The 20,058-nt window shown below is 40.7% G+C and overlaps 1 protein-coding gene across 3 annotated transcripts in view; it reads right to left on the reverse strand.

Moving 5' to 3' along the window:
- Positions 1-666: 666 nt before the first annotated feature.
- The window catches only part of LIMA1 (LIM domain and actin binding 1), an 87,209-nt gene continuing 67,817 nt past the window's right edge, over positions 667-20,058 (reverse strand). Inside the window, exons 7-11 of one of the 3 annotated variants that reach the window (XM_007452292.1) lie at positions 18,004-18,111; positions 13,825-13,882; positions 12,182-12,291; positions 4,511-4,644; positions 667-3,007 (exon numbers count right to left, since the gene is read on the reverse strand). In XM_007452292.1, the coding sequence (XP_007452354.1) occupies positions 1,996-3,007; positions 4,511-4,644; positions 12,182-12,291; positions 13,825-13,882; positions 18,004-18,111 (1,422 nt within the window). In that variant the 3' untranslated portion in view covers positions 667-1,995. Of the gene's footprint in view, positions 3,008-4,510; positions 4,645-12,181; positions 12,295-13,824; positions 13,883-18,003; positions 18,112-20,058 lie in introns of all 3 variants that reach the window. The other 2 variants (XM_007452293.1, XM_007452291.1) reach the window with 2 other exon arrangements.

Raw genomic sequence — 20,058 nt, forward strand, 5'->3', positions numbered from 1 at the left:
CAGCAGGAACTTCTGGATTAACTGTTCAGTGAACAGGGCTTTCAGCCTGTGTTGGGGCCAAGAGCAGATAGTAGTACCCGGACATGCACTTAGAAGACTAGGCAAACCGCTGGAACACCCAGTGACCCTGGAAAATGTTAACAGATGACTCAAAAAGCATTTCTATCTCCAAGGAAATCTACACTCCCATTAAAAAAGGTACCTTAATTGGGGCAGTTGCCTCTGCAAGCAAGGAAAACAAACAACCAACTATGCCTCTGCCCAGGGTAGAAAACAAGTCCATTTTCAGCAGAGGCATTTGGAAATTCCATTTAGCATTTAGGTATACTTGTAAGGTAAATTATTAAATGCGGAGTACAATTAACAATAAAAAACCACCACTGCATTTTGAATTGGTAAAACAAACAGCTCATTTTGAATGTACACAATAATTCTCTTGCCAAGTTGCTTTCAATTTTCAAGAAAAATGTTTTCTAGGCGGATGAAATCCTAAGATCAGCCCAACACCACCACCTAGTGGTAAGAAGTATACATTGCATGTCTCTTCACTTGATACCCATCAGATCCATCTGCCTTTTCTACCCAAACTGCTAAGGTAAAAGCAGGTCCTGAGAGACTGTAACAATGTAAAATAATAATGGAAAAGGAACATTGAAAAGTTCAAGTGTAAATTAAAAGCTTTATTGAATAAAAATGTTTCAGAGTAAGCAAGACTGTAAGAAAGCAGAATATTTTACATCTCTAAAAAATATCAGAGCTAAATCTCTAAAAATGCAGTATAAAGGAAAGCCTATACCTTAAAACACCTCTCTCCCCCAACATACAATTTGGAATATCAATTATGTACAACAACTGTACTCAAGTTTATATTGTTCCAAAACCTTAATACTAGAAAACCATCTCCCAAAAAAGGCCTACAACTGGTTTAATTGCACCCTAGGAATACTGTCTGCCATAAAAATCAATACATTTCAGAGCTTATTTATAAGTATTAAAAAACTAGTGTCCCAGAAAGGGGATATCAGAAGTAGAATATAGGGTTTGGGGATCCGAGCTCAAGTGGTTTAAGGCTTTTTTTTTTTTTTTTTCTGTTATTCCTCCTTTAAACTCATCATTTTGCTCTAATATGCGACATGGCAAATACAAAAGATCTTATAAAAATATTGCAGCTTACAGTAAATTATGAGAAGCACAGATAGCACCAGAGAAGAAAGCAATCACTTGGGGGTGTAGTCAAACTCATTGGCAAATACCATAGCTTATTTGGGACACGATGAATCTCTCCAAGCACTAAGGGTGCTCAAAAGGTGCTCCAAAAAAATGGTTATGCTATATCTCAATAATCCAGTTCAGGATGTGGTTTACAAAGCAGGATGCAATAAATTCCCCATATATATCGGAGCAAGCAGTAAATTCCCCATATATATCAGAGTAAGAAAATTAACCTAAATTTTTTTTGAAGACTAAATATTCGATCTCTTAACAGAGGAATACTAAACAATAAACTGGTATTCATGTAAAAATATACAAACTGTGCCCTTTATACTAAAGTGCATTCAGTCACAATGTTTAGGCCCCTAAATCCCTTCTGCATGTTTCCTAATTCCACAATTGAATTTTTAGTGTAACAATGTACTACTAATCATCTATTTTCATATTGTCTTTTGGGAGTACAGTGGAAGCTGGACCATATCCGTTGGAATATCCCCCCCACACACACACACATACACACTCCAAACCCCCAAAAGACCTTAAAGCAGTTGTGTATATCATCATTGCTAAAAGAGAGGATTTAAGTAATGTCATCTAGCATTTAGAACTGGTTCACTTAAGCTGCACGGTATGGGATTTTTTTGAAGCAAGAACTCTTTTCCAAAGTTACCTCCACATAAATTACAGCTCATGCTGAGACAGCTGTTTTGTGCATCACTTTGATAAAGGGCAGTGGCTCACTAACACTAACATAAATGTAAGGCCCAGAATCATTGCAATTTGTTATTCCTCATCTTCATCCTCATCATAGTACCGATTTCTCTTTATCTGTTCCTCCACAGAGAGCTCTCTGACTACGTCTCCCTCCCAGAATCCCACATCCTGGGATTTCTGATTCTGAGTAGTGAATTCTTTAGTGGAGGTGTTATCTGCAAAGCTAGACCAATTTTTAGAGTTGGGTTCTAGTGAAGACTGCTGCGTGAGAAGGTTTCTATCACCTTCATCTAAGTTTGCACCATTTTCTATAAGATTTTCACTCCCCATCTCAAAACTGTGAACTTCCTTACTTCTCCTTCCTGCCTCCTCTCCTTTAGATCCCTTGTTTGGCCAGGTTGTTTTTGCCACACTCTCATTCTTCTCGGAGGCGTTGGCATTTTCCGTTTGTTTCCTTTCTGCTGCTGCACCTCCTCCAAACTCCTCACTCTGCTCTGACGCGCTCCAGCCTTTCCTGATGGATGGGGACAAGGTTCTGGGGCTCTTGACTGAAGAGGTTCGAAATGAAGCTGCTACAGTGAATGGGCGGCTTCTCTCCTTCAGTGAAGAGGTTCGTCTTAGCTTCTTCAGATCCAGATCTACATCCTCAGGAGCTTCAGGCTTTTTGCTGATTTCATCCTCAGGAGGCCACTTAGGCTTCGATACTTTGATCCCTTCCTCCAAGGCACTTCCTGAACTGCCAAGTTCAGTAGGGGGCGGCCAGGCAATCCTCAGCTTCTTGGTTTCAGCTGGCTTGTCTTCTTTCTCCAGCGGAGATGAGGCCTTGGCTTCCATACTTGCAGTCAGCACACCAACCTTAGCAATGGGGGCATCTTCGACCCCTGGGCTCTGAGGGCTCTCCCCTGCATTTGGAAGCTGGGCTGGTCTCTCCAATGTTTCTTCGTTTTCATTTTTGCTCGCCCACAGATCCTTGTGTGGTCTGTGTCCAAAGCCTTCATCATAGTTGCCTTTAGATTTAAAGAGTTGATTGAAGTGAGGCTTGCAATAGATTCTCCCATGTAAAGAGGCATATGTTCCTAGACTGTTGTTTTTAAAAAAAAAGAGCATAAAGTTAACAAATCTGTATTCTCTTATTTACACCAGTAGGCTGAAACCTGGCAACTCCAGTATATTCAGAAGATGCTAAGTGAGAAAAATACCTTTAAAAGCACATCAGTCACTGAGGGTGTCCTTTTAAGCACATTTGTTTTATTATCCTTATAAAAAACATGCTCAATTCTAGGTCTGAACCTTCACAAGACATTCTTCCACCTGGTACATGCTCCCATTTTCAAGTGATTTCACTCCCCTCTGTCAAAACTGTTGAAAAAGTTACTTCTTCCAGGAAGTCTTCCCTAGGTAGTCCCACCTAGCTCTGATCATTCATATATTTCCTAAGTATTTCTGACCTATAACTACTTTTAATGATATTCCTTTGTAAAAAGTGGTATCTTTTCCCTCCTAGTTTCCCATTTGTGTTATAATTTAAAAGCATGTTTTTACAGGAGTGGGTATAACGCTCTGCCAACGCTTGGCACTGAGTAGACGTCAGTGACTAAATAAAGGAAAGCTATGGTTAATAGGAGAACGGTGAGCAGTAGTCAGAAGTCGGTCTACCCTAACAAGAGTGCTGGACAGGCCTTTAGGACATCTGGTGTCTCTCGCAGGGTAACACATTTTAAAGTGGGGTATAAAAACAACAGCATTTCCACAGAAGAAATATAAAAATTCAAAAATTTAGAAAAATGTGCTCTGGAGAAAAAAATACAGTGGGCAGAAAAAGAACCACTGTGTGGAAGTTACAGAGGCACATTTTGGCTCAACAGAAGGGAAAGTTTTCAAGCCAGCGCTAACACTGGAACTAGCTGTAGTGGGGTATTAACCCCCACAGAAGTGCCATGCAGGTGCCAGGACATCTTTCAACAGTATGCTGGAAAGGGTGCTTGCTCTGGAAGGAAGGCTGGAGGAAATGACATCCTAGTTACTTCCTCCTCCAAGGTTCTATGGTTAAAATGAGTTAATACAGAATATTTCCCCAATTTGCCACATTTATATCCAACTCTCAGTAACTTGGAAGAAATGATACATAATTATTTTCTCAGAAAATAAAATGAAGCAATATACAGAAAAATATATGCCCTTCAGGATCTATTATTATTGCTATTTTTACCATTTATATAGTGTTTGGGATAATTTCAAGGGCTTCAACAAGTATCCTCTTGAGATTTCTTAACTGTATGATTCCATGATACCAAGGGAAAACATTCTACTAAATTAGGTCACAGGGGCAGTTACCTGCAACTTACATGATTTAAGCTTCGGTCCTAACATGTCAATTAACATGTGAGAGTACCAAGAAGTTCTAAACACCATTATAATTTGATATAAAATGCCTGTCATTAAATGGTACTTTTTACTTTCTTCAGAGGTCCTCAACAGCACACACTATTAGCACCACAGATTTTAGTACCAGTGTTCTAAAAACCAAAGACTCCCTCTGGAGGTCCAACCACACAGACAGATGGCTTGTTCTGGTCTGGCTCACCTCAGTTTGTTGTTGCAATAGGAACAACGGAAGCAGCTGATGTGAAACACCTGCTTGTTGGCCAAGAGACGCTCCATTGAGTAGACTGTTTTCTGACATTCCACGCAGGTCTCTCTTGCAGGTGCCTGAAACTTCTAGGAAAAGAAAAGGACAATTTTAGCTATAGCAAAGGCAGCGATGAGTTAGTACTCTGCTGAAGTGGGCCCCGGGATTTACTTTGTTATCTAAGGGCTCCCTTACCTGGTCTGTCAATTCTCAGAGGAACACTAAGCCTACTGCAATTCTATCGGTTGACTCTCTAAAGCCAAGAGGCTCTCCTGAATTCCTTACCCAGATTGTCTGGCTGCCATAAGTGCAGCAGCCACTGAGGATGGGTGGAGCTAGGGCTGGACTGCAGAAAGGCTTAGACAAACCACCACACACACACACACACACACACACACACACACGCATACACACACCCCCACACACACAAGTACACACAAAATGATTCCACGCACAGGAAATGAGGAGAAAATGTCATCACATACAGAAGAAAGAAGTTTGATGGTTTGATCCAAGCGCCAAATAAGAAGGAGAACAGACTTTTTAAAGACCAGATTCTTTAGGGGGTAACTTTCAAGGAGAGAAAGCATTTGGCTTTGGGAAGTAGGAAAAGACTTTTAAAATCTTTTTATTTATTTATTTTACTGAAGTCGAGTTGATTTACCATGTTGTGCCCATCTCTGCTGTACAGTAAAGTGACTCAGTTATACACATAGAGACATTTTTTTTAATATTCATAAAACACACTTTGATAAAGCATCTCTCAGTCCCCTCTGCATATAATCTTGACTTGCTCAATCCACTAGACATAACATTTTTAAATAAAGCAAAATTGGGCTTCCCTGGTGGCGCAGTGGTTGAGCGTCTGCCTGCCGATTCAGGGGACGCGGGTTCGTGCCCCGGTCCAGGAAGATCCCACATGCCGCAGAGCGGCTGGGCCCGTGAGCCATGGCCGCTGAGCCTGCGCGTCCAGAGCCTGTGCTCCGCAATAGGAGAGGCCACAGCAGTGAGAGGCCCGCGTACCGCAAAAAAAATAAATAAATAAAAATAAAGCAAAATTGACACATAAATGGAACATTTTAAAAGACACACAAACTATTTTATTAGGATTCCATAAGAAAGCATAGCCCAATAAAGCTATAGGTTCTATAATCTTTTTAAAACACCAAATGGAGAATGAAACTAATGTACTGGGTTGGGGGGGGTGAGTCACAACGGGGATTCATGAACTGTTTGTAAAGTATGGAATATGGACGGGGTGAGCACAGCTGTTGCTGGTAAACTCAGTCCTAAACTACATAAAGTAGGTTGTGTTAGCGCTGATGAAAGCTAGAATTCCAAAACCATAAGTTTTTACATGATAAGAAATAGTCACATGGCCACTAGGGGTGGGGGTAAGAAGTCCCTAGGTGTGTGTGACTCTTGACTTGTCCCAACAGAAACAGCTCAACCAGTAAGTTCAGAAGCAGCTTTAGTTAAGGTGGCCTGGAAGCTCTTTCAGGCACCTTGGTGGCCTGTGCCACCAAGACCGGTATGGTGGTAAATAATACAATTTAGTCCCAAAGCCCAGGGCCTGAATGGTTAAGGTAAGCCTAAGATAAACCAGCTTATGGGTAAGATAGAATTTTGATTAAAAAATCCGAAAATAGACCCATAAAAAAAATTCAGACTGCTGGTTCACTTGCCACATGATTCACTAGGAAGTAAAGCAAAAATAGGAATGGTTTTCCAAGTAGATTTGGACAGAAAATGAGAGTAGAAAATGGGCATAAAATGGAAGTAAAGGTTAATATCTATAAAAGGGAGTTTAATCAAATTAGTGCTCCCAAATAGCACCAAAGAATTTAAAAATGAAGGAGGAGGGCTGAGTGTTAACAGCAGCCCCTCCATTCCTCGGGTTAGAGTAGAAAAGAAAAACTTAAAGAATCAAAGACCACAGCTACAACTTAAGTTTAGCAAGCATAAGGGAGGAACTTAAATATCATCAAATGTATTGTACTGAATGCTGCTGGCAGATATTAGGGCGGTATTTGGAGTTCAGAATTGTTTTTTCTTTTTTTAAAATTTATTTTATTGAAGTATAGTTGATTTACGATGTTGTGTTGGTTTCTGGTGCACAGCAAAGTGATTCAGTTTTACATATATATAGTCTTTTTCATATTCTTTTCCATTACAGTTTATTACAGGATATTGAGCATAGTTCCCTGTGCTATGCAGTAGGAACTCACTGTAGAATTGTTTTTTCTTTCTCTCTCTTGCTTTTTTTTTTCTTTGGCCGCACCTCATGGCTTGTGAGTTTGAACCCAGGCCCTCAGCAGTGAGAGTTTCGAGTCCTAACCACTGGACTGCCAAGGAATTCCGAAATTGTTTTTTCTTATATGGATGGACACATCTAACAAGATAGGACCTAAGTGGAGATGTCCTTGCATAATTTAATTAGGTTTCTCTAAAAGGACTAGGTCGTTGTCTAGCAAGCAGGAAATACATTAAAAGGCAGAATAAAATTTGGGTATAATAGTACAACTGGAGCCACTGGAGAGTGGCTGTACAAATCACAATTCAGACAATGTAAAAGTAGTAGGACAGATGTATTTACTTATCAGATTGAAAATCTTTTTCAGTTGCAGGATGAATATTGTATTTATAATACTTAGAATAAGTGCTCATTCTGGTCACTAAAGACAGCAGGAGACAGAAATTTCCCATGGTAGAGGAGGAAATGGGTATTATTCTGCTAAAGGGGACTGGAAGCCTACAGAGCATGCCTCTGTCACACACACACACACACACACACACACACACACACACACACACACACACACACACACACACACAGAGAGAGAGAGAGAGAACACACTGTAGGAGAAGGGTGCAGCCCAGTGAATAGAAAGGAAAACCTGAGAGAAAGCTGCAAGTTGAGCTCACATTAGGAGGAAAGTGGAAGGCAGGAGCAGAAGAAATTAGGTACCGGGAGCAGGAAGCAGAAGCTGGAAGAGACAAACAGGAACCTTCAATGAATACACAGCATTTGGTGTGCCCTGGAGGGCTTTTTTCTGCAGCTGAGCTGAAACTCAGTTACAGACTCATATCCAAGAATAAGACCACATTTTCTTTCTTTTTCATGTAACTCTGCTAATCATAGCAAAATCAGCCTCACTCACATCTACCTGAGGCTAGATCAGAGTACCAGCTCAGAAGAGAGAGCTTTTATAGCCTTCACCCAAGGATTGTCTCATTAACAATTCTTTTAGTGTCTTTCTGCCTCCCACACCTGACACACCGCCCCACCCCCACCCCCCGCCGTGGCTCCCTCTTGGACGGAGCCTTCCACAACAAGTAAAAAGGCATTCCTCCCCTTAACATCAAATTAATGGACTGCTAGCTCAAATATCTGACTAACCACAAGCTTCTACCTCGCCAGACCTACCAGATTCCCATTATTCCTCTTCCTTTTTTTCCATACCCCCTTTTCAAATTATTTAATGAAGGTTGATGCGGCAGCTGCCCAAGGGCCCTTATAGCATCATAAAGACAAAAGGAGCCCAACATGGTAATATGCCAAGTCAGAGTGGCTGTGGCTGTGCATTCCTCTTATTTCCTCTGTCCTGGGCTCTCAGCCACTTTTCTATAATCGCCCCCATGTCTATTCAGACAGCAGGAAGCACGGTCAGTGCCCAAACCTCTACCGTTATGGTAGGCCTGGCCCACACCCTGCCCAGGCCGTCATGGCATGCCTGAACTTGCATAGCCACCTTTAAAACACTGCCAATATTAGAATGTCAGACACTTTTTATCTTTCCAATATATTTTTTCAGTTAGTAAGATGTTTTTTCGTCTCCCCTCCCTCACCATTTTTCAAATGTAGAAACTAAGGTACCAGGATGTCAGATGCCTTATAGAAGTTTGCACAGTCAGTGAAAGAATTAAGATTAAAACTCAGCATTCCCGACTCACAACCCAATAGAGTATTTTCTCAATTGTCCTGGGATAAATTTCCATAACTAAAGGAAACGCTTTGGGGAAGGGAGCAGATGCTAACTAACCCAAATGAACATAATTTCACCACAGCATTTTGAACAAACGACAGTCTTCACTTTGTTTCAAATTAAAATATGCAGATAATATCTTTAGGATATTCAGGAATGAGTGCGATAATATATAAATAATTGATGTCCCTAAACACTGTCATGTCTTTCCCATCTGAGGGATGTTATAGGCCTTCTGTAGATCAGCATCTACTTAAAGCTTTTTTACAATAAACTTTTATGACTTCAACTACATTCTTTCACTCTCTTGTCTCATATATATTTTTTAGTCTAATGAAGGCTCCAGTTGGGGTACACGTCTGTGTGTGGGAGGGGAGCAGGTAGCAGCTGGCCATAAATGCTGAAGCTAATTAGCCTTTAGACACAGTGAAATCAAAAGAAAAATCTGTATTGATGTCAGGCCTCCATTCCTCAGACAGAACACTATAAAAAGCCTTTCATTTCCTCCTTACAATTCGTACAAAATATCTGGGTAATTAAATTGAAATTCTTCACCATATAGTAAATGGTTGGCCTGGCTCTGAACAGCCTTAACCCTTCCCCTAGCTTTCTGTGAAAGCATTTTGGAGATATTCACACCTTAAACATATCGCTCTACATGTAGAGGAAAGGTTAGTGCTCTGAGAAAGCAGTAATGATGTAGGTAGTGAGAAAAGATTCTAGATGCCCTTCTAGCACAATTCTGGTAGATTTTCAAAATAGCATAAAACCTCCTACCCTGTCCATGGAGGAAGGGACAGGGCACAGAGGGTACAGCCTCTCATGCAGGCTGCCATGTTTTCTCAACACATCCATCAGCAGGACCAGCCTAGGAACCTGGGATAGGGCTATCTGAGACCAGTAGGTGTTCCCAGGGCCAGTCACATCTCCTTCCTTATCATTTAGGGAGTAACTTATTTCAGTGGGAGAAACATTTAGGGAGTAACTTATTTCAGTGGGAGGGCATAAAGCTTAAGAGACCTCTGGGTCTCTTGAGTTGAAAGGTTCTGATCCTTCCGAAAGGGCCCACTGAGCTCTAGACCCAGAACATCTATTTTGAGAAGGAACCTGCAACGTCAACTTCATTAGTGCCAAGTCTCATCAACTGAATTATCTAGCCAGTGTTCAAAATAGATAAAATCCTTACTTTTAATAACCAGTATCATTTATGGGGTGTTTTTTTGTTTTCTGTATTTTTACTTTATTAAGCTAAAATTTGAAATGAATTGAGTCTTTATCTTAGATGTCCTGTTTTCAATAACAGACAGGAAACAAGGAGCAGTTTTACCAGGATGTGTGGGACCCACAAATCTATTCTGAGTGAACAAGTTTATTCTTAGCTGTATGTAATTTCCCAGACTTGAGAAACAACTTCTGTTGCATGGTCTATAGCCACAAGACCAGTTATGCCAGCAGGTCTTCCTATAAACACTAAAGTATCTATATACTTGCCTGCAGAATGTAAAGAGTAACTTTGAGGAAGAGAAAATAAATGGCCTGTAAATAAAGTGGAGATGTGATTGGGTACCACCCTGAGCTCTGTACACCATAACCATTTGAGCTTTGGACCATGGGCAAACACAGGCAGTGAGGCCAGTTTACCCCAGTCTTCATACAATGTTCAAAACCTGAGGTGTATGTCTGGTGTAAGCAGGCTTGTCTGCATTCTACTGCTGGGTGACCAGAGCCAAAAAGGCAGGCATGAATCTGGGGCAGGTGCAGAGCGAGCTTTTCCTCCATCTCCTCTCCCTGGTGTGCCAGGAAGACCTAAGTGAGGTGAATTCCTTCGCACACTGCTCATCAGCTCAGACCCTGGAGTATGAATCAGGAGGAGTCCCAAAGGTCCAACCCAGGACCAGGAGATCTGGCCCAACAGTTGAGGGAGGGAAGCAAGACTGGACTGAGAATTCAAATATACTTGAGAACAGATTTTAGTTCTTAGATTAGCCACAGAATTTCCCTAGTCCCTCAGTCACACAGAATCCATGGCCAAGTCAGCTTTGTTAGCTGTTCTTCGTCCAGAACCACAACCCAAGGACTCACATCTGGGCAGGGTTGCTGTTGGAGAGGAAATTAACCCCGTGGCATTTGCTACTTTGTTGGACTTCAGATACTGGAAAAAAAAAAGTGCTGATGCCAGCATGAGCAGAACTTCGAGGCCAGAAGAGAGGGTCATGTTAAGTACATGTGCAGATTCCATCAGGCAGCTCAGTTCTTTCTCCCTCATTTACTTGCTTTCTCTTGCTACTTTCTTCACTTTTTGTTCCTTTCAATAAACCTTACTCCCCTCTTACATCTCTGCTTCCTCTAAAATTTTCATGTTTACCTTCTTCCCCTGACCTCCCCTTTCCTGGATTCTCCCCTTTCCTCCCTTTGTTCCAAACCCTCACCTATGTCTTACCTCCATCCTTTCTTTTTTTTTTTTTAATTAATTTTTATTGGAGTATAGTTGATTTACAATGTTGTGTTAGTTTCTGCTGTACAGCAAAGTGAATCAGTTATACATATACATAGATCCACTCTTTTTCAGATTCTTCTCCCATCTAGGTCATTACAGAGTATCTCCATCCTTTCTGTGCATTAGAACTTTCATCAAGAGACCAATCATGCCTACAGTTGTGCGACAGAAACATGGCAGATGTGTGCATGAGGTTGAGGCTGTACAAACCACCTTAAAATTAATTCTACCTGTTGAGTTTCTCTCAAATGTTAAAACCTTTGAAACAAAACCCAGCTACTTAAGAGAGCACCAGAGGAGGAAGACACTAAAGAAGTATAAGATATGTTTGTTATTAACCAAGTGGGTAAATCAACACTGCATTAGCAAAGCATTCGATTAAAACAAGTTAGGTGAGCAGCCTAAAAGAGGTGTTGGATTTTTTTTTAATCTTTATTTATTTTTATGGGAATATTTACTTTTTCATAGAAAGGGAAAATACTGCTTTTAAAAATTAGTGAATGAAAAAAAAAATTAGTGAATGAAAGGAGACCACAGATTGAGGAACCTAGTAAAACTTTCCTCGGGTACAAACATTTTGGACATTCCTTAACATCTAATATTATAACCTAGTGTAATTGTTAATTGGAATGGCCATTTTTATAGCAAATGGACTGGTCAACCCCCACTGGAATGCACACATTCTTTCTTTAAACGCGCTGACCACCGATCATGTTATGGTCAAGTTCCTCAGACCAGGGAGCCACTAAATCTTTAACACTGCACATTCCCATCCAGTGGGCTGATTTTAACAGATTTTTCACATTGCTCTTTTTATAGGTTTTTACCCATTCCCAGATTTATGAATCTGGACTTCACAAGAAAAAAAGTCAGGTTATCTTCTCTAACTTCGGGTTTTCTTTCATGAGCTTTCCAGACTTCGGACTGGAGCGGTATCAGTGAGGCTTCCCACTCCTGGCTCAAACACCTAAGCAAGAGCGGCAAGATTTCCAGGGAAAGTGACTGGCTCACGTGTGCCCTTATTTGGCATTTTCATCCCCAGGAAAGCAAAAACAGGTTATAATGAACATAAAGATAAAAGATGCAATGAGCTCCACTAGTAAACCAGTGTCTACAAGGCTCCAAGAGAAACCGCCATCATACCTTCACTGCTTTGGGAGGAGAACTTTCAGAAAGGCCGGAAGCTCTGGCATCTGGACTTAGTGGCTTGGGATGCACAGGCTGCTGGAACTCACTCTTAACCTGGGAGTTACCTGCTTGAGTTACAGAAGGAAGACATTTTATAGTATCTCAAGGGAAGGCTCAGAAAAGGTTCCTCCCCAAAGCAAATTTTAGGCACCTGCACTAAGGACAGATCCTTTCAACACCAGGAAAAACATAGCTTTTCTGTTGAAGAAAAGCATTATTCTAATGCTAAAAACTATGCTCTTACTGTTCTCTCACAAGTCGGGGTGTCAACTCAGAGGCTTTCTCACCCTTTGCCACATGCAGCGGGAATCCAAACCACCCTACATAAGGAAACTTCTGCCCTGTAGCATTTGTCATTTTTTAAGGCTGTTTATAAACTTTGATGGCTTTTTGGTAGTTAGCAATCCCAACAACTCCTTCTGGGGCGTTTCAACTGAACTTGGGAAAATGGGGGAATGTGAGGGGAGAAATTTCATAAGACATGCTCATGTATATGAGTGTGTATAATCTGACACCATCTTTTTGGTCAGTCCTATAGCGAACATCCATGGATGAAGATTATGGAAAAAGACTCCATAAAGATTTTTTCATAGTCATTGACGTGTCACCTGCATAAGTTAATTTCCTGCCAATGTATGTGTTTTATGGAAAACTCAGAAGAGGCACAGAGAAGTCATTCACACAGTTGCCAAGGAACCATAAAAGATTCCCTAAAATCTAGAGTTATGTCAACAAAGTACTGAAAGATTATGGCTTATTTTTCAAAAAGATGTTTTGCAAACCTAGTCAAAACTCAGAAAAATTTCTAGTCCAAGCAAAATGACTGCAAAAGGAATGTTCTTGGATTCAAGCAGCAAGTTTCTAAAATTTTAAGGCAGGGTTTACTAGAGATCTGTTTAGCTGGTACTTCAACTCCTTGCTGAGTTTTCAATGTCTAGTAAACTAATTAACCTGAGGAGAAGCTAGACATCCATATATATTTAAAAAAATAATACACTGAACATCAGAATCAAAAGTGGACATAGTAAATTAAAAAACGAAGGTTTTTGTCTTTGGGAGAAGAGAGGCTCAAAATGATTCCAAAATAGGATGAAAAGGTGATCAAATTCAGCACCCACAGGAAAATGTCTAGAAACTAGCCAGAGGGAGGATTATAGTACCTATTTAGATAAATATGAAAAAGATATTTTTTAAAGGTTACTCAAATACCAATTCTTTATTCCTGTAAATGAATAAAGTCCTTCTTGGCCAACCCTCTATTAAAATGAAACTTCAAAATTATAGTTTTTATAGCATTAACCCTGAAAAGGTTTGGTACAAAAGACAGGATAAGTTCAATGAGAGAAGCATCGAAAGTATTCAGCTGGCCACAAGTTAATCATATTCCATTGAATTGAACTTCTCTCTTAGGCATGGGATGTGTGAAGGGTACTCAAGCATCAGTCCTTAAAACCAAGTGAAAGATCTGATCAGCTACATTACTGGGTTTAATATGTTACACATTCTCAGCACTGACAGAACTGGGGACCACCCCCGCCAACCAAACAGGGGCTAGAGAACAAGACCCTCTTCCACAAGACCTAAGAACGAAAGCTTACGGGAATCATCCTCAGCAGGGGCGGAACGGGCTGCCAGGCTATTCTCAGATGCAGAAACCTAGAAAAAGAAAGGCAGGGTTGGGGGCGGGGGTGGATTAAGAATCACATTAAAAACAAAAGAGCAAACTGCTATTAATGCCATTAAAACCTGCTGACTCCAGTCAGTCACTGGCTGCCTGGGGGAAATAATGGCCCCCAGAACAGCTGAGCACTTAAACAAGAGGCAGCAAAATGTCTTTTATGAGGATGTTAACATGCCTCTCAATTACAGAGTAACTCAAATAACAGACTGCAAGCAACTGCCAAAAGTGTGCATTATCTTCCTTTATAAAAGAAGTTCTAAACCATATCTTTGTACTCTCAAAAAAAAGGGGGGGAGTGGGGAGGGTACAAAACAAAACCCTCTATCAGGGAGAGCAAAGCTCCTCACCACAAACCACAACTCGTATAACTGTAACTCACTCCAAGGCAAGATAAAGTCTTCACATATAGGAACTATTATTTTCCTAACTCCTTATTTCCCAAACAAATGTGTTCTGCTGAAACAAGCTTGCTGGTACAGAAGACCTTCTGATAGCTATAAAACAGATTTATCTAAAACCAACCTTTGGTATTATCTTCGAGGTTAGTTTCCCTTTTTAGTTCTGGTCTCAAAATGGCAATGTTTAACAAGGTGGCAAATCTTATGTATAGGTGATTATTTTCCCCATTTGGCATCAAATTTAAATAAAAGTACTTTCTACCAGCTCTCTCTCCTTTCTACTGGCCCCTAGGCCTTCCTGGTATCTTCCTCCACACTCAAAATCATGAAGGGTCGGGACGTCCCTGGTGGTCCAGTGACTAAGAATCCACCTTCCGATGCAGGGGATGCGGGTTCGATCCCTGGTCAGGGAACTAAGATCCCACATGCCGCAGGGCAACTAAGCCCGTGTGCCCCAACTACTGAGCGTGCGTGCTCTAGAGCCTGCGCGCAGCAACTAAAGAAGCCCACGCACTGCAACGGAAAGACTCCACATGCCGCAACAAAGATCCCATGTGCTGCAACTAAGACTCAATGCAGCCAAATAAATAATAAATAAATATTAGAAAAAAAAAAGAAAGAAATGCAGAGAACTTCTAGTGAGGTTATGAGGAAGGAATTCCACCCCCCCCCAAAAAAAATCATGAAGGGTCAAGAGGTGACCCAATGTGCACTCCTTGTGAATATTCTTTCATTCAGATGTCAGGGATTTTATGGGTGATGCTGAGTGTTTATATCAGGATGTCTAATGTACTGAATAAATTTACAATGGAGATTAGGTTGTTGGCTGACCGCAGCGTGGTCATTTTTTTCCCCTTTATTCTCTGTTCATTACAGGAGTTCTGACATGGTATAAAACAAACCAGTATAATAACAGTTAACATTTATTAAATGCTTACTATGTTCCAGGTATTGGAATGACCACTTTACATGCGTTATTTCATTTAATGATACGAAATAAATTTTCTGAAAGCTGTGCATGGCCATAAAAAGCTCTTCAATTCTTGCTAAATTAGGAGGTGCACCCATCCCAGGATGTCCTTCTTTCACCTCCAATTCAGTCACCTTGAACCTGCAGGGTAAACTTAATGCCAATCATGACATCATTGTACACGCCCAACCAGATGACTTCACTGCAGGAATAGCCAGGAGAGAGCATGTGAGATTTTGCTCAAACACTTCATTAAAGAAAAGCACAAATTCATTCACAAGAGGAGAACGGGAAGACAATACCTTGACTAAATATTCTATTTCAGGCAAGTTTACCCTGGCATCAATGTCCTTTTGTAACAAACTGAAGTTCAAATAGTTCTTAGGTATTGGTTAACAAAAGCTAGGCAAACAGCCAAAAGGATAGCTGAAGCTCTGAAAAATTTTATGAATTTTAAGGCAGCCAAGGGTTCAGGAACCTACAGTATACACTTGGAAGACAATGTACTATCTTTATCTCCTCTCTTCCCCACCCACTTCCCAATTTGTGATTCAGCTGCAATGATACCCTTTTAGGCTATAATTAAAATGTTCTGATCCTCCAATTCAGCTCAGAGTTCCAGGTTCAAATCAATACGAAGACAATCAAGAAGGAAACATGAAATTAGATATAGGGACAATCCAAGCATGATTTTCCAGATGATCATTTCTCAAATTATGCTCCAAGGACAGATGGGAGGATTTCAATGCTGGGAATATTTTTTTCTCTTAAATGTCTTTTTTACAGTATATAAGAAAAATTCCAAACATATCACTTATACATAAGACATAATCTCCCACTTAAAAAATGGGAAAACCAGGCAGTCTAATGAGAGAACTCACTTGATACATGACATGTGACATGGAAATAATGCCTGAGCCCACTGTTTCGAGGATGCATGTAATTTGATTATTTTATGATTATGAAACACATTACTGCCACGTAATTTGTCTTATTATCTCAAAATACATTTGTGATATAGTTTTGTAAAATAAAGTGATTTAATGTTCCTGAATTTTTTCCTGTTCTATTCTTTGAGTCAAATACTGTAGCCATTAATCTGAGACTATTTTTCTGTATGCCTACTTTGGTCCAAGTGTGTAGTATATCTCATGAGTTCCTGTTGGTATGCTGTCAATATATCTATTTTAAAGTCTGTTATAATCAAATAAGTTTGAGAACTATTGCTCTTAACCCACTTTAATTATCTCCTCACCTTTTGTAGAATGGCCTCAAGGGTGTTAATATGTGTAACAGGAACAATGACTATACTCCTATTAGTCACTGTAATAGACTTGAAAGCTTTCTCCTCATCTAACTTAACATTTGATTATCATATTGACAGAAAGATCAACGAGACTGGGTAATGGATTGGCAGAGAAAATGATAAATTCACCTGACATATATATTGTTACTTAATCCAACTAAGCCATCCATCTAACCATAAATGTATAAAACCTGATTTGCTTAAAACCTTCCCATGGCTTTCCTCCGACGCAGGACTACAATCATACTCTTAAGGGTTTTTCAAGACCCACCCTGGCCCTCTCCCTCCACCTGTCTCTTACCGTTGCCTACATGCTCCAGCCAAGTCATCTTGGTTGGGTTCTCTGGTTTCCGAACCTCTGTTGTGTCTCCCTGGAATACCCTTCTCTTTCTTTACTCAACCTTCCCCTTATTCACTTGGCCTATTTCCACACATCCCTCAAGACTTGGCTCAGATATCACCTTCTTTTTTTTTTTTTTAACATTTAGTTATTTATTTATTTATTTTTGGCTGCATTGGGTCTTTGTTGTCGCGCGCGGGCTCTCTCTAGTTGCAGTGTGCAGGGGCTACTCTTCGTTGCAGTGCGGGGGCTTCTCACAGCGGTGGCTTCTCTTGTTGCAGAGCACAGGCTCTAGGCACGCAGGCTTCAATAGTTGTGGCGCGCAGGGGCTCAGTAGTTGTGGCTCGCTTTAGAGCACAGGCTCAGTAGTTGTGATGCACGGGCTTAGTTTCTCCACAGCATGTGGGATCTTCCCAGACTAGGGCTCGAACCCATGTCCCCTGCATTGGCAGGCGGATTCTTAACCACTGTGCCACCAGGGATGTCCCAGATATCACCTTCTTGAGGAAGTCAGGTTAAGGGTCTTTAGTCCAAGCTTCCATGGCCCCTCATAGCCCTTTCACAGCACTTGTTACACTGTTTTACAACAGCCAAACTCCACTCATCTCCCTCCTACTCTGTTAGCTTTCTTGCAGGTAAAGACCACGTGGAATGGTTTGTTCACATTTAGTTGCTAAGCTCAGCATTGCCTGTGCTTAGCATAGTGCCTAGCTTTCAAAATACTTTGAAGTGAAAGAATGACATTTTCTTACATAAAATGTGTTAAATTAATAATATACAAATAACTTTGAAGATGATATCTCTATTCAAGCCAGATTTTTAAAAATTACTTAAGCTCTACGTCCTCTGAGCATTTGCTGAGCAAAAGAATTTTCCAATGAAGGTTCATTATTTGGTCAGCTATAAGTTGCAGAGCTCCCCAACCAAAATTATGTGACCTCCAAAAAAGACAATCTGTCCTGGCAGCTGTTACCAAATTCCCAGACACTCTACAGCCTAGAGTTAGAATCATTTCTAATTTTAAGCAACTAATTTAGAACACATGCTTCCCTGGCAAATGGACATCAGACTTTCCAACCCACCTTTTCTCCATCCTGATGGGCGATGCAGACTTCAGGACCCGGGGGCACATTCTCCTTTTGTTCCAATTTATGAGTTTTGATTTCACCACCACTAGCTCTCAACTCATTCTACAAAATAAAAATAAGTCTGTGAATTAAAAAAAAAAAGTCTCCCAATTCTCTTCATAGCACATCTATTAAATAAACTTGGAATGTTAAAAAAGAAATTATTTTAAGAGGCTTTAAGTCAAATCAACCCCCTAACTCTCACAAGCAAAACCCATTGACTTGTGAAATGACAAAAGCAGCTTTGTGGACACATACCTCAGAGTTAAATATTTATATAACTAGTCTAAAACTGGATGCTCATTAGAATACAGACACACACACAGACCACCCCCCGCATACAATGTTCTCGTGATTCACTCTTCTAGCAGCAGAGCTTGTGGGAATGCAAAGCTGGTGAGTTTTACCAGAAAAGACCATTCTGGAGCAGGGGAAAGGAGATGCCAAGTGCCAATAATTAAGAAAATATACTGACCATATATATATAAATGCCCGGCCTGGAAAGAGAGACAGCAATGATGTATACATATAAAAACTGAAATTATACTTAGTGATACCATAAAACAGCCTTTCTTTGTGAGACTTTCAAAGACATGTTTTTAGCATAAAATTCATTCAGAATACTAAAGACATACCTTATTCTACTTCTCATAATACAGCTTCAACATAAAAAAACAGGCATAAGGAGTCAGAAGGAGTAAGTGTAAACATATTTGTTTTCCTTGCAAAGAACACTTGGGGCAAAATATTAAAATTGACTTTATTACTAGATCCATAATCAGTACAGAGGTAGATGAATACGGACATTTCCTACCTTCAGTCTGCTAGTTATCTAGTACCTTTCTGTTCTCTGTGATCCTTTAGGCATGGGGAGAAAAAGAGTGATTTATGGCCACAAGGCCAATGAAGGGAGTGTGAATGCGACTAACTCAGGTGTGGAATTCCAGGTTGAGGCCTACAGCTCTCGAGGTGCGTCTATGAGGAGGAGCTGGCAGCCAGCACTACAGAAACCAACCGTACAAGAGCCCAAAACTCATTTGTGACCCCATCTCAAAGCCCAGCCTCCGGAATCATTGCCAGAGAGAGTGCGCCTTGCTACAACCATGCTCTGTAAGAGGCCTGAGAAATTCTTTGGGGATGAAATAAAACGTGCTTTTTATAAGAATTCCTTAAGACTTCTCAACTCTTAAAATTTACAGAGCAGGCGAACCGCAATGCAGAAACTCTTATTTAGGAGTTAAAAAACCAAGTCACTGAACAGGTTTTTCCACTTAGGGAGTCACCTGGTAAGAATGTTTACAGCAGGAGGGCACTGAGAAGCAGCAAAATCCTGTTAACAGAGGGAATTAAGCTCCACAGATCATCTGTTTGCTCTATCTCCTGACCTGCCTTTTAAGAGAAGTCTAAATTTGCTGATTTTTCACACTCCCAGTGAATAACAAGCCTGTGATGTTCCACTTCGCTACTGATTTACACACAATATCTCTTCTTAAATCGATACTGAAAAATCAAGATCAGATTACCCACTGCCTAGAGACCTAGTCCACCAATAAATACTATTGGAAAATGCATGCTTCATAAGGTGGGGGAAAGAAGGCTCAGCTCCTGGAATACACACTGTGATTTCTAACAGGCACTAGTTCAGCCTGCCAAATAAAAGTGAATACTGTTCTTCCAATTTTATTAAAAAATAACAATCAGGAGATTAATAATTTGTCATTTGAAATCTTAGAAGGAACAACTGTTTGAAAGATATATATGTATGTGTACATGTGTATATACGTGTGTGTACTTATGAATAAATGGCATTTAAAAGGCAACTTCAAATAAACAGTTCAGGGCTTCCCTGGTGGCGCAGTGGTTGAGAGTCCGCCTGCTGATGCAAGGGACGCGGGTTCGTGCCCCAGTCCGGGAGGATCCCACATGCCGTGGAGCGGCTGGGCCCGTGAGCCATGGCCACTGAGCCTGCACGTCCGGAGCCTGTGCTCCGCAACAGGAGAGGCCCGCGTA

This window comes from Lipotes vexillifer, unplaced genomic scaffold, assembly GCF_000442215.2.
Source record: "Lipotes vexillifer unplaced genomic scaffold, Lipotes_vexillifer_v1.1 scaffold422, whole genome shotgun sequence".
NCBI lineage: Eukaryota > Metazoa > Chordata > Mammalia > Artiodactyla > Lipotidae > Lipotes > Lipotes vexillifer.